The sequence below is a fragment of the Mobula birostris genome, chromosome 4 (genome assembly GCF_030028105.1).
Source record: "Mobula birostris isolate sMobBir1 chromosome 4, sMobBir1.hap1, whole genome shotgun sequence".
Classification (NCBI taxonomy): Eukaryota; Metazoa; Chordata; class Chondrichthyes; order Myliobatiformes; family Myliobatidae; genus Mobula; species Mobula birostris.
Genome location: NC_092373.1, coordinates 165,644,270 through 165,656,716, shown reverse-complemented (window position 1 = coordinate 165,656,716; position 12,447 = coordinate 165,644,270). Strand labels below are relative to the sequence as shown.

The following is a 12,447-nucleotide window of genomic DNA, read 5'->3' as shown; positions in this document are numbered from 1 at the left end:
ACTGCTGTTTCATCATTGATCAGGAGATGGGGTTCCGACCAACATAAACAAACTAATTTCTACTTATGCAACATTGCCACCAAATCTACCACTTATTCGATTCATCTGATCGCTGCTTTGGACTTCATCTTACAACAGAGATAAAAGAGCCCTGGCTGATTAATATGCATAACCTAGAAAAAGAATCAGAATCGGGTTCATTATCACTGTCTTATAGGATATGAAATTTCAGCTAGCCTCCTTCCTCTCCCCCCACCTTTTTATTCTGGCAGCTTCCCCCTTCCTTCTTATTCCTGAAGAAGGGCCCAAAATGTCACCTGTTTGTTCATTTCCATAGATGCTGCCTGACCTGCTGAGTTCCTCCAGCATTTTGTGTGTGTTGCTTTGGATTTCCAGCATCTGCTTTGTTTTTATGATATGGAATTTGTTATTTTGTGACAGCAGTTCAGTGCAAGGATATAAAATTGCTATAAATTACAAAATGAATTAGTAATACAATATCATCAGAATAACAAGGTGGTGTTTATGGGTTCATAGGCCCCTTAGAAATCTGATGGCAGAGGGGAAGAGCAACACACATTAAAGTTGCTGGTGAACGCAGCAGCCCAGGCAGCATCTCTAGGAAGAGGTACAGTCGACGTTTCAGGCCGAGACCCTTCGTCAGGACTAACTGAAGAAAGAGCTAGTAAGAGATTTAAAAGTGGGAGGGGGAGGGGGAGATCCAAAATGATAGGAGAAGACAGGAGGGGGAGGGATGGAGCCAAGAGCTGGACAGGTGATTAGCAAAAGGGGTATGAGAGGATCATGGGACAGGAGACCCAGGGAGAAGGAAAAGGGGGAGGGAGAGGAAAGCCCAGAGGATGGGCAAGGGGTATAGTCAGAGGGACAGAGGGAGAAAAAGGAGAGAGAGAGAGAAAGAACGTGTGTGTGTGTGTGTGTGTGTGTGTGTGTGTGTGTGTGTATATAAATAATGGATGGGGTACGAGGGGGAGGTGGGGCATTAGCGGAAGTTAGAGAAGTCAATGTTCATACCATCAGGTTGGAGGCTACCCAGACGGAATATAAGGTGTTGTTCCTCCAACCTGAGTGTGGCTTCATCTTTACGGTAGAGGAGGCCGTGGATAGACATATCAGAATGGGAATGGGATGTGGAATTAAAATGTGTGGCCACTGGGAGGTCCTGCTTTCTCTGGCAGACAGAGCGTAGGTGTTCAGCAAAACGTTCTCCCAGTCTGCGTCGGGTCTCGCCAATATATAGAAGGCCACATCGGGAGCACCGGATGCAGTATATCACCCCAGCCGACTCACAGGTGAAGTGTCACCTCACCTGGAAGGACTGTCTGGGGCCCTGAATGGTGGTAAGGGAGGAAGTGTAAGGGCATATGTAGCACTTGTTCCACTTACAAGGATAAGTGCCAGGAGGGAGATCAGTGGGGAGGGATGGGGGGGGGGGGAAACAAATGGACCAGGGAGTCACGTAGGGAGCGATCCTTGCGGAAAGCAGAGAGAGAGGGGGGAGGGAAAGGTGTTCTTAGTGGTGGGATCCCGTTGGAAGTGGCAGAAGTTACGGAGAATAATATGTTAGACCCAGAGGCTGATGGGGTGGTAGGTGAGGACCAGGGGAACCCTATTCCTAGTGGGGTGGCGGGAGGATGGAGTGAGAGCAGATGTGCGTGAAATGGGGGAGATGCATTTGAGAGCAGAGTTGATGGTGGAGGAAGGGAAGCCCGTTTCTTTAAAAAAGGGGGACATCTCCCCCGTCCTGGAATGAAAAGCCTCATCCTGAGAGCAGATGCGGTGGAGACGGAGGAATTGCGAGAAGGGGATGGCGTTTTTGCAAGAGACAGGGTGAGAAGAGGAATAGTCCAGATAGCTGTGAGAGTCAGTAGGCTTATAGTGGACATCAGTAGATAAGCTGTCTCCAGAGATAGAGACAGAAAGATCTAGAAAGGGGAGGGAGGTGTTGGAAATGGACCGGGTAAACTTGAGGGCAGGGTGAAAGTTGGAGGCAAAGTTAATAAAGTCATCGAGCTCAGAATGCGTGCAGGAAGCAGCGCCAATGCAGTCATTGATGAAGCGAAGGAAAAGTGGGGACAGATACCAGAATAGGTTTGGACCATAGGTTGTTCCACATAGCCAACAAAAAGGCAGGCATAGCTCAGACCCATGCGGGTGCCCATAGCTACACCTTTAGTTTGGAGGAAGTGGGAGGAGCCAAAGGAGAAATTATTAAGAGTAAGGACTAATTCCGCTAGACGGAGCAGAGTGGTGGTAGAGGGGAAATGATTAGGTCTGGAATCCAAAAAGAAGCAGAGAGCTTTGAGACCTTCCTGATGGGGGATGGAAGTATATAGGGACTGGACATCCATGGTGAAAATAAAGCGGTGGGGGCCAGGGAACTTAAAATCATCGAAAAGTTTCAGAGCATGAGAAGTGTCACGAACATAGGTAGGAAGGGATTGAACAAGGGGGGATAAAACTGTGTCAAGGTATGCAGAAACGAGTTCGGTGGGGCAGGAGCAAGCTGAGACAATAGGTCTGCCAGGACAGGCAGGTTTGTGGATCTTGGGTACGAGGTAGAAATGGGAAATGCGAGGTGTGGGAACTATAAGGTTGGTAGCAGTGGATGGGAGATCCCCTGAGCCAATAAAGTGGGTGATGGTGTGGGAGACAATGGCCTGGTGCTCCTTGGTGGGGTCACAATCGAGGGGTAAATAGAGGAGGTATCCGCGAGTTGTCACTGTGCCTCGGCAAGGTAGAGGTCAGTGCGTCAGACTACAACCGCACCCCCCTTATCGGCGGGTTTAATAGTAAGGTTAGGATTAGTGCGGAGGGAGTGGAGAGCTGAGCGTTCCGAAGGAGTGAGGTTGGAATTGGAACAAGGAGCGGTGAAGTCGAGACGGTTGATGTCCCGTCGGCAGTCAGCAATAAAGAGATCCAGAGCAGGCAGAAGACCAGAGATGGGTGTCCATGAAGAGGAGGAGGGTTGAAGATAGGAGAAGGGACCACTGATCTCCCTCCTGGCACTTATCCTTGTAAGCAGAACAAGTGCTACACATGCCCTTACACTTCCTCCCTTAACACCATTCAGGGCCCTAGGCAGTCCTTCCAGGTGAGGCGACACTTCACCTGTGAGTCGGCTGGGGTGATATACTGCATCCGGTGCTCCCGATGTGGCCTTCTATATATTGTCGAGACCCAACGCAGACTGGAAGATCGTTTTGCTGAACACCTACGCTCTGTCCGCCAGAGAAAGCAGGATCTCCCAGTGGCCACACATTTTAATTCCACATCCCATTCCCATTCTGACATGTCTATCCACGGCCTCCTCTACTGTAAAGATGAAACCACACTCAGGTTGGAGGAACAACACCTTGTATTCCATCTGGGTAGCCTCCAACCTGATGGCATGAACATTGACTTCTCTAACTTCCTCTAATGCCCCACCTCCCCCTCATACCCCATCCATTATCTATTTATATACACACATTCTTTCTCTCTCTCTCTCTCCTTTTTCTCCCTCTGTCCTTCTCACTATACCCCTTGCCCATCCTCTGGGTTTTCCCCCCTCCCCCTTTTCCTTCTCCCTGGGCCTCCTGTCCCATGATCCTCTCATATCCCTTTTGCCTATCACCTGTCCAGCTCTTGGCTCCATCCCTCCCCCTCCTGTCTTCTCCTATCATTTTGGATCTCCCCCTCCCCTCCCACTTTCAAATCTCTTACTAGCTCTTCTTTCAGTTAGTCCTGACGAAGGGTCTTGGCCTGAAACGTCGACTGTGCCTCTTCCTAGAGATGCTGCCTGGCCTGCTGCGTTCACCAGCAACTCTTATATGTTTTGCTTGAATTTCCAGCATCTGTAGAGTTCCTCGTGTTAGCAGAGGGGAAGAAGCTGTTTCTGAAACAGAGTGGGTCTTCAGGCTTCTATCCCTGATGGCAGTAAAGAGAAGAGAGCATGTCCTGGATGCTGAGGGTCTTTAGTGGGAGATGCTACCTGCTTGTGAAGATGTCTTCGATGGTGGGAAGGCTTGTACCCATGATGGAAGCTAACAGAGTCTGCAACCCTTTGTAGCTTCTTGCGATCCTGTGCATCGGAGCCTCCGTATCAGGCTGTGAGGTAACGTCAGCAAAGGAAGGCACTGTTCCAGAGTTAGAGGATATCTAAATGATGTACTCTTTTATGAATGTGGGAACCTGGCTTCAATGTTAGACAATGAAGCCAGGAGATGAGTTCCAAGACACAAGTCCTCCATTATGCTGTTGTTATTTCTAGGTTCAACAGCACAGTGAATTCCTGTATGTGATTCTGTTATATTACAATCAAGAAGGAAGCAAATCAACATATTGAGTCCATGCCATCTTATCAGTGCCATTCACACTGACCCTGAAACTTGCTCTCTCCCACATACTCATCAACTATTTTATTCTTTTGAGACCTTCCAGAAAGTGAGATGACCTCATGATACCATGCAATTTTTCCGTGCTGGGATCGCTTTCAGATATTATCTTGGTTTTGCATTAATCTAGGAAAATGGGTTGAATATTGTAATGTGATTATCACATAAAAAATAAACTAATCAATATATGTGTTCAAAACATTTCAAATAGTTTCTGCCATGTCATTGTCTCCAGAGAGCCTAAAGTGGAAGATTTATACTTCTTATCAATTAATTGTTACATTTTTCTGGTTCTGTTGTCATTATTATAGGTCTCATTGCCAATTCAAGACTACTACCTACTTGGAGTATTGTGCGGTCTTGTTCTGTATAATATGTGTGTGATCTCTATCCCTTTGCCACTCGCACTGTTTAAGAAGCTACTGAACATCAAGCCGACTTTGGAAGATGTGTTAGAAGTGGAGCGAAGTTTGCATAAGTAAGCCCTTACATCAAAGGGAGTTGTATATTGAAAAATGTTATGGTTGCCAGTTCACCATTTGGGTGCAATGTGGAAATTATTGATTTATATGTGGAGAAAAATGAGGAGCACAAATAGGAGTGAGACCAAATTGCACAAAGAAAGATACTGAGGTCAATTCAGGTCTCAGGTCAGCTGCTAGTCATTTGAATGTCATTCGAAGAAATAAGGGAATACTACATGTATATATTCTCTTTCACATCCATCTTGGAGTGATTTGAGAGTTTTACAATCAGTGTGATACACATCACCTGATATTCCCACATCCTCCATAAAAATGTAAAATTGTTATTTTTGGAGAATTGGGGGGTTCAAAGGGAAGAGGGAGGATAGTTGAGGGGGTGGCTGCAAGAAGTGATTCTGAGCAGAAAGCCTGTGCAGACTTGTCCAGATCTGTAGAGTACTATAAACTGCCAGCACATTCTGAAAAACTGTACCTTGGAGCTCCTCACTGCCTGACATAGAAGACAGATACACACATTAATATGGATGCCATTCATTTAGATTTCACTAAGTTATGTGGCAGTGTCTTTCTTGTCCCACAATATGTATTGTATATAAATCAGCCAGGGCCATGTGGTTTCTGCTACAAAATGGAATGCAAACTTTGACCAGTTTTATTGTCCCTGCAGTCAATAACAGAAAAGACTCCAGTTTAATTTAGTCCATTTTGATTTTTGTCCACAATTATTCTCAATACAAATTTAAATAGCAGCTGTGATGTTTCAGTGATTTTACAATTGATGTAATGAATTTAAGGGCTTTTCTTTCCTGATTGTTTCTAGAACCCTGCAAAGCATTTTAAACTGCGACAAGGTTGAAGATCTAGAATTGTACTGTACGGTGAGTACAAAACAATGTACTGCTGAGCTCTATCAGCAGCTTGCGTATCTGTCTTTCAGAACTCTTTTCTCTTACCTTAAGCTAATATCCTCTTACTTTTGATATCTGTATGCACATCAGTGTAAATCCCTCACTTCTGGGACTCAGTGTCAATCTTGCATTTGCTACTCTCCCACGTGTCCTTAGGAGCACTTTGCAACATTCAAGGCTGTTGGGACCAGTTTAAACTAATACGGCAGGGGTTTGGGAACCAGGACGGCAGACTGATGATGAGCCAGCAAGTTTACATGTAGATGATGGGTATAATATGAATGTAAGGGATGACAAGCCAATAATTGGGTACAAATGCAGGGTGTGCAAAGAGTTAAGTTGTACCACAGAGGAAAATTCAAAAGGGTGACGAATGCAGGACAGAAGGTGCTATATTTAAATGCACATAGTATTTGAAGTAAGGTGGACGAACTCATGATGCAGTTGGAGATTGGTCAGTATGACATTGTGGACATCACTGAATCATAGCTGAAAGAAGCTCATAGTTGGGAGCTTAATATCAAAGGATGTACTTCGTATCGATAGGACAGGAAGGAGGTAGTGTGGCTCTGTTGGTAAGAGATGGAATTACATCTTTAGAAGGAGGTGACATAGGGTCAGAGAATATCAAATCTTTGTGGGTGGAGTTAAGAAATTGCAAGAGTGAAAAAAAAAGTATGGAAATCATATATAGGCCTCCAAATACTTGCCAAGATGTGGGGTTGAGATTACAAAGGGAGCTGGAAAGGGCATGTATTAAGAGCAATGTCACAATTGTAATGGGGGGCTTCAATATGCAAGGTGTTGGGTCGCAAGAGAGGAAATTTGTTGAATGCCTACAAAATGGCTTTTTAGAGCAGCTTGTTCTTGAGCCTACTCAGGGAAAGGCTACCTTAGCTTGGGTGTTATGTAATAATCCTGATTTTATTAGGGAGATTAAGGTAAAGGAATCCTTAGGAGGCAATGATCATAATATGATTGAATTCATACTCCAATTTGAGAGGGAGAAGCATAAGTCAGATGTATCAGTATTGCAATGGAATAAAGAGAATTACAGAGGAATGAGAGAGGAGCTTGCCCAGGGTCTTGGGAGTCCCAGTGCAGGACTCCAAGTAGGTTAGTTTATAGGTTGAGTCTGTGGTAAAGAAGGCAATTGCAAAATTGACATTCATTTCAAGGGGAATAGAATATAAAAATAAGGAGACAATGCTGAGGCTTTAGAAGACAATAGTCAGGCCATACCTGGAATATTGTCAACTGCCCCTAAATGCCCATATGTTGACCCTCTTTCAATCCCAGAATCATCCTCGGAAACTCCTTTGGACTTTCTCCAATGACAACACATGCTTTCTGAGATATGGGGCCCAAAACTTTTGACATACTCCAGGGGCAGCCTGAATAGTGTCTTATAAAGCCTCAACATTATCTCCTTGTTTTTTATATTCTACTCCTCTTGAAATGAATCCCTTCTACCATATCTGCCGCCTTTGGTTACTGACATGTCTACCACTGTGCACAGCTTCTCCTTATTTAATCTCTCCCTAGTATAATTCCTCACGCCTTCTTTAAAATTTGTTTCCTTACTGAAATGGACCACCATACTCCGGCTGCAGCACAGTTGGTGTTTGTGAGTATATATCACCAAGTATTTCTGTTTCTGCATATTCTTTAAATTTAGTCATCTTAACATTTTTGGAATTACTAATTATTAGCTGAATATTAAGTAACATTAGGAATTAGAACAGCTCATAACCAACTCTTTTTCTGTAGATGCCTTGGGAAGGACGGGATGTTGATGTCATTCCAAATGGCAGAAACCAACCTTTGACCAACAAGAACAGGTGAGCTATAGAAAAGCAATTGAGCTACAACCAGGACATTTCTTTTTAGACCCTCAGAACTGACAATATTTCCTCCACAAATTCATCCCATTCTCAGCTCCATGGAATCTCTACTGGCTCCATCCCATGGTTCATATTCTGCTGAGTTATATAACAGCAACACAACAGTCTAAGCTTTCTTTATCCACATTGAGCTGTTCCTGCTGGCACCTGGTTTGTTTCCATTGTTCTACTCAAAGTAAACCTCAGCCAAGGCTGTACTGACCTGGCCAATTCGTACTGATGTTCACCCTTCACCCTTCTGCCTGCTGAACTGCATTGGCTCCCCATCAAAAAAAAAAGATACTCACTTTCAAAACCCTGGTGGCCTGGCCAGCTTATCTTGCCTCTGTCTTACCCTCTATCCCAGAAAAATCTATTTTTGATACCAACATACAAATTTTTCATCCTCTGAATAAATTCCACCTTGAGTAGCTCAGTGTCAATCTTTCATTTGATAGACTCTCACAATGTCCCTGGGAGCACTTCACAATATTCAAGGTGTAACATAAATGAACATGTTTGTCATTCATCTCTCTTCCCTTCCAAAACAGGCAGGGGATGTGCCGAAACATCGGTTGTACTTCTTCCTATAGGTGTTGCCTGGCCTGCTGCGTTCCACCAGCATTTTGTGTGTGTTGCTGGTGTTTTCTTGCTGCTTATTTGCATTGTAGTGCATTGGAAAAGTTAATGGACCAGCAGGTTCAAATCCAACCATACCAGTTGAGAGATTTAAAATGAAATAATTCAATCTGGAATGAATACTAGTTTTAGGAGTGGTTGTAACAAAAGTACTGGATTGACATTGATTAATATGATCGGCGAGAGATTTAAAAAGACATCAGGAGCAGCTTCTTCACTCATACTGTAGGATGATGTGTATTTGGAATGAGCTGCCAGAAATGGTGGTTGACCCAGGCACGTTAGCAATTTGTAGAAACTATCTAGATAAGTGCTTAGAGAGGAGAGGTTTAGAGGGCTCTCGGTCAGATGTGGGCAATGGGATTAACTTGCTGGGCAGCACAGCATGGACGAGTTGGATTTAAAAGCCTGTTTCAATGCTATATGACTCTATATAAAACCCCATCTGATTTGCTTATGTCCTACAGGAAAGGATATCTGCCTTCTTCACCAATGGTAGTCTATATGTAATGACATACCTACTGGTGTGCCTAGTGCTTAATTGCCTCATCAATTCAGAACCGTTTAGGGATGGATGTAAAAATGCTGGCAATTCTCATGATTCCTACATCAATAATTGACTAAAGGAAAATATTCTATTTCATTGAGCATTGTTATTGCATTTTAAATTTTGTTTTCTCTTCATAATCAAAGGGAGAAATTTGTAGAAGCCTGCTTGAATTACATATTCAAAACTTCAATCAAGAAACCCTTTGACGAATTTAGAAGAGGATTCTACCACGTTTTGGATGAAAAATTGATAAAATTATTCCAACCTGAAGAGCTGAAGGACATGTTGATTGGAAGCATTGAATATGACTGGCAAATACTGGAAGAGGTTTGAAAATTCTACCTTGCTTTTCAAAAGCATTTAGCATAGGGAAAACTGACAGACAATTTGTATACATCAGGCTCCCACAAAGAGCTCTGAGATAACAATGCTGTATTTAGCATAGAAAGACTTCTCGCTGGCAGTGCGCTCAGTGATCATCTTACATATGAAGGGTGGTCTTCAGTATTGTGTTATTCTATAAACAGATAATCAATTACACCAACTAAGAAAATTAATGTTGCAAGCATCTGAAATGAAACATAGAAGATCTATTTCCTTTATATCATCATCATCAAATGCTATGTCATATGACATAGGCGATCATGATCTTCTGTCATGACCATGATTGCTCTTGATAAATTTTTCTACACAAGTGCTTTGCCATTGCCACCTTCTGGGCAGTGTCTTCATGAGATGGGTGACTTCAGCCACTATCAATGCTCCTCAGAGATTGCCTGATGTCAGAGGTCGCATAACCAGTACTTGTGATATGTACCAGCTGCTCATACGACCATGCAACACCTGCTCGCTTGGCTTCACTTGACCCTGATCGGGGGAGGAGGGGCTAAGTAGGTGCTACACCTTTCCCAAGGGCAACCTGCAGGCTAGTGGAGAGAAGGAGCACTTTGGTAGAGACATATCTCTGCCCTGCCAGCCTCTTTTTTTTTTTTAATAGCCTCTGTTATTTCACCTTCGGTATATCTCAGAACAATTTACAACTGTTGAAATATTTTTATAGGATTGTCACCATTGGAATTTTGTAAGTGTCATAACAAACCCCCACAAAATGACAGTGTAAGTAATAACCAGAAAATGAATTTTAGTAATGTTGAGCAAGGAACTTGTATTGGCCAAAAGATATTATCTTAAGGGTAAATTATCTGCCTTTCTTTGGACTGTGCTGAATGATCTTTTGTGCTCACTTGGGAGATCAGAAGAGGCCTCGATTTATCATCTCATCCCACAGTGACCCCTAACCTCAGTAACGCTTTTGGGTGTCAGGTCTCAATCTTGGTGCTTGACTCTCTTAACTGACAATTCTATGGCTCAGTGTATAATACCCATCTACTGAGTCATTGCCAACATGGACAGATCCTGACGTGCCTGTTTGTAGTTCCACCATCTCTGTTGACAGCACAGTCCAGGTATCAATCGCTCTTTGTTCAAAAGAACTCCTCTCAAAGCTCATTCCCCTCACCTTAATCCAATGCCCTCTTGTTGTTGATACCTCCGTCCAGATTTTTGATAACCTGAATAAATGTTGCTCAATGTCAACCTTTTGTTTCATACTCCCCACAAAGTCCTTAGGAGCACCTTACAACATTCAAGGCAGAGCATTGTCATTCGTCCTTCTCCCCTGTATTGTTATGTAAACACTAACGCTATTTTCCAAACAGAATACCAGCTATAAGGGAACCTATCACAGATCACACCCAACCATCAAGATATTCTGGGAGGTTTTTCATCAGATGCTTCTTGATGAGAAAAAACTCTTTCTATGTAAGTACATCATTGAGCTCTTAAATAGTACAAAGCAGGGTAAAAAGTTGCTAGCAGGATTCTTTGCAGTGTGGAGGAATAGGGAACTTCAGGTCCAAGTACTGTACTTAGATCCATTAAGGTTTCAGAACATGTTGATAGTGTGGCTAAGAAAGCATACTCCCTAATCTGGAGTTGGTTTATATAGGCCAGCACAACATAGTGGGCCAAAAGGCCTGTACGTTGCTGTACTGTTCCATGTTTCAGATCTCCGAATTAAGGTGAGATCAAGTATTTCCAATAGGCTGTGTGCTTCCATTGTGATCTTGTCACCCAGGATTGGTCTACTATTCCGGTACAAAAGTCCATAATGATCTTTTTTTCCAATTGTTCAGTCCAGGTTAAATATATGTGGTTTTATGAAGAGTGATTCAACAGATTAGCCACAGAGAAGCCAATTGCTTTCATGGGGAAACCCAGAACAAAGTGATTGATTCAGAAAAGTAAACCAAGACTATATCAATGAGGAATGACCAGCACTCTGTCCATTCAAACAGAAAGACTAATGCACATATCTCACATCCCTTTAAATATGGTCTTTACAATAAATGACGTTTCTAAAAATGCAGTCACATGCAGTAGTCATATGATGTGCAGTAAGATGCCGCAAATAATAATGCCATAAAAATTAGGTAGTATGTTTCATTAAGGTTCTTCCAATCGCCAATATGGTGGGGAAACTTTTGACCTGATATGAGAGCTAATTTCTTAATGCGATAATAAGTAACCAATAACTGCTGTGAACTTGCAAGTAAGCAGTGAGAGCTAATAATTACAAATAAAGTAACAAACCATATCAGGAAGAACATAACAGTGTTCATTTAAAGGCTAATTAGTAGACAATAAAAGCTTAGATTTTTGCTGAAATTTGCATGCAATGAATGAATATCCTTTTCAATAATTGGCATTTATTGCTCATCCTGATTGTCTGGAAAGGGTAGTGTGAGCTGCCTTTCCTCCTTGTTATTGTGGAAGGTGCTTCAGGATTTAGGCAGAGTGACAATGAAAGATGGGAGCTTAAACAAACTCACTCAGGCAATCAAATTAATTGTTGACCCCCATATAGACTGATGAGGCCAATCTGTCACCCTTGCAAGCCCCCAAACCAAGGTGACATCGATGCCCAATTTATTCCTTTCAAGTCCGCAAATTATTTGCTTCAATTTTCAATTAGTCCTTTGTCACAGGGAGTTTTACTTTGATGGGTAAGAGCTCCAAAATTATCAGCACTTGGAAAGCATCTTTGACTCTATTATTTTGAAGACTGGCAAACAGAGTCTCTGTGTTAAAATAGTTAATGTGAATTGTGTCCAAAAGTTAATCATGCTTGTTTAAAACAAAGATTTTTCTCAGGGATTTATAGGCTCACACTCTGTTATTTAAAGGGTGCATTGAAAAGGATCTATCATTTCTCAGATCCTTCTGGACGGAGCTTTTGGTTATTGATGTTCAATCCAGAATTAAGTTGCAGGGTTAAAGCTGCTGCCTCACAGTTTTAGTGACTGTCCATTCCCAATCTCTGTACTGTCACTGTGGAACTTGACAGCAACCTCTTGGGATTCCTCTGGGTTGAATCATGGAATACCACGACACAGAAACAGGCCCTTTGACCCAACTCATCCATACCAACCAAGTAGCCCCTCTAAGCTAGTCTCATTTGCCGGCATTTAACATCATAAGGACATTGGTTGTTTGGTTAATTGGTTACTGGGAATTGACCCCAGTGTG

General features: G+C 42.8%; 1 protein-coding gene across 2 annotated transcripts in view; it reads left to right on the top strand.

Moving 5' to 3' along the window:
* The window catches only part of LOC140196728 (probable E3 ubiquitin-protein ligase HERC4), a 66,809-nt gene that overhangs the window by 53,400 nt on the left and 962 nt on the right, over nucleotides 1-12,447 (top strand). For both annotated transcript variants that reach the window (XM_072256413.1, XM_072256414.1), the window contains 5 exons: nucleotides 4,706-4,872; nucleotides 5,700-5,757; nucleotides 7,558-7,628; nucleotides 9,003-9,186; nucleotides 10,578-10,680. In XM_072256413.1, the coding sequence (XP_072112514.1) occupies nucleotides 4,706-4,872; nucleotides 5,700-5,757; nucleotides 7,558-7,628; nucleotides 9,003-9,186; nucleotides 10,578-10,680 (583 nt within the window). The remainder of the gene's footprint in view (nucleotides 1-4,705; nucleotides 4,873-5,699; nucleotides 5,758-7,557; nucleotides 7,629-9,002; nucleotides 9,187-10,577; nucleotides 10,681-12,447) is intronic.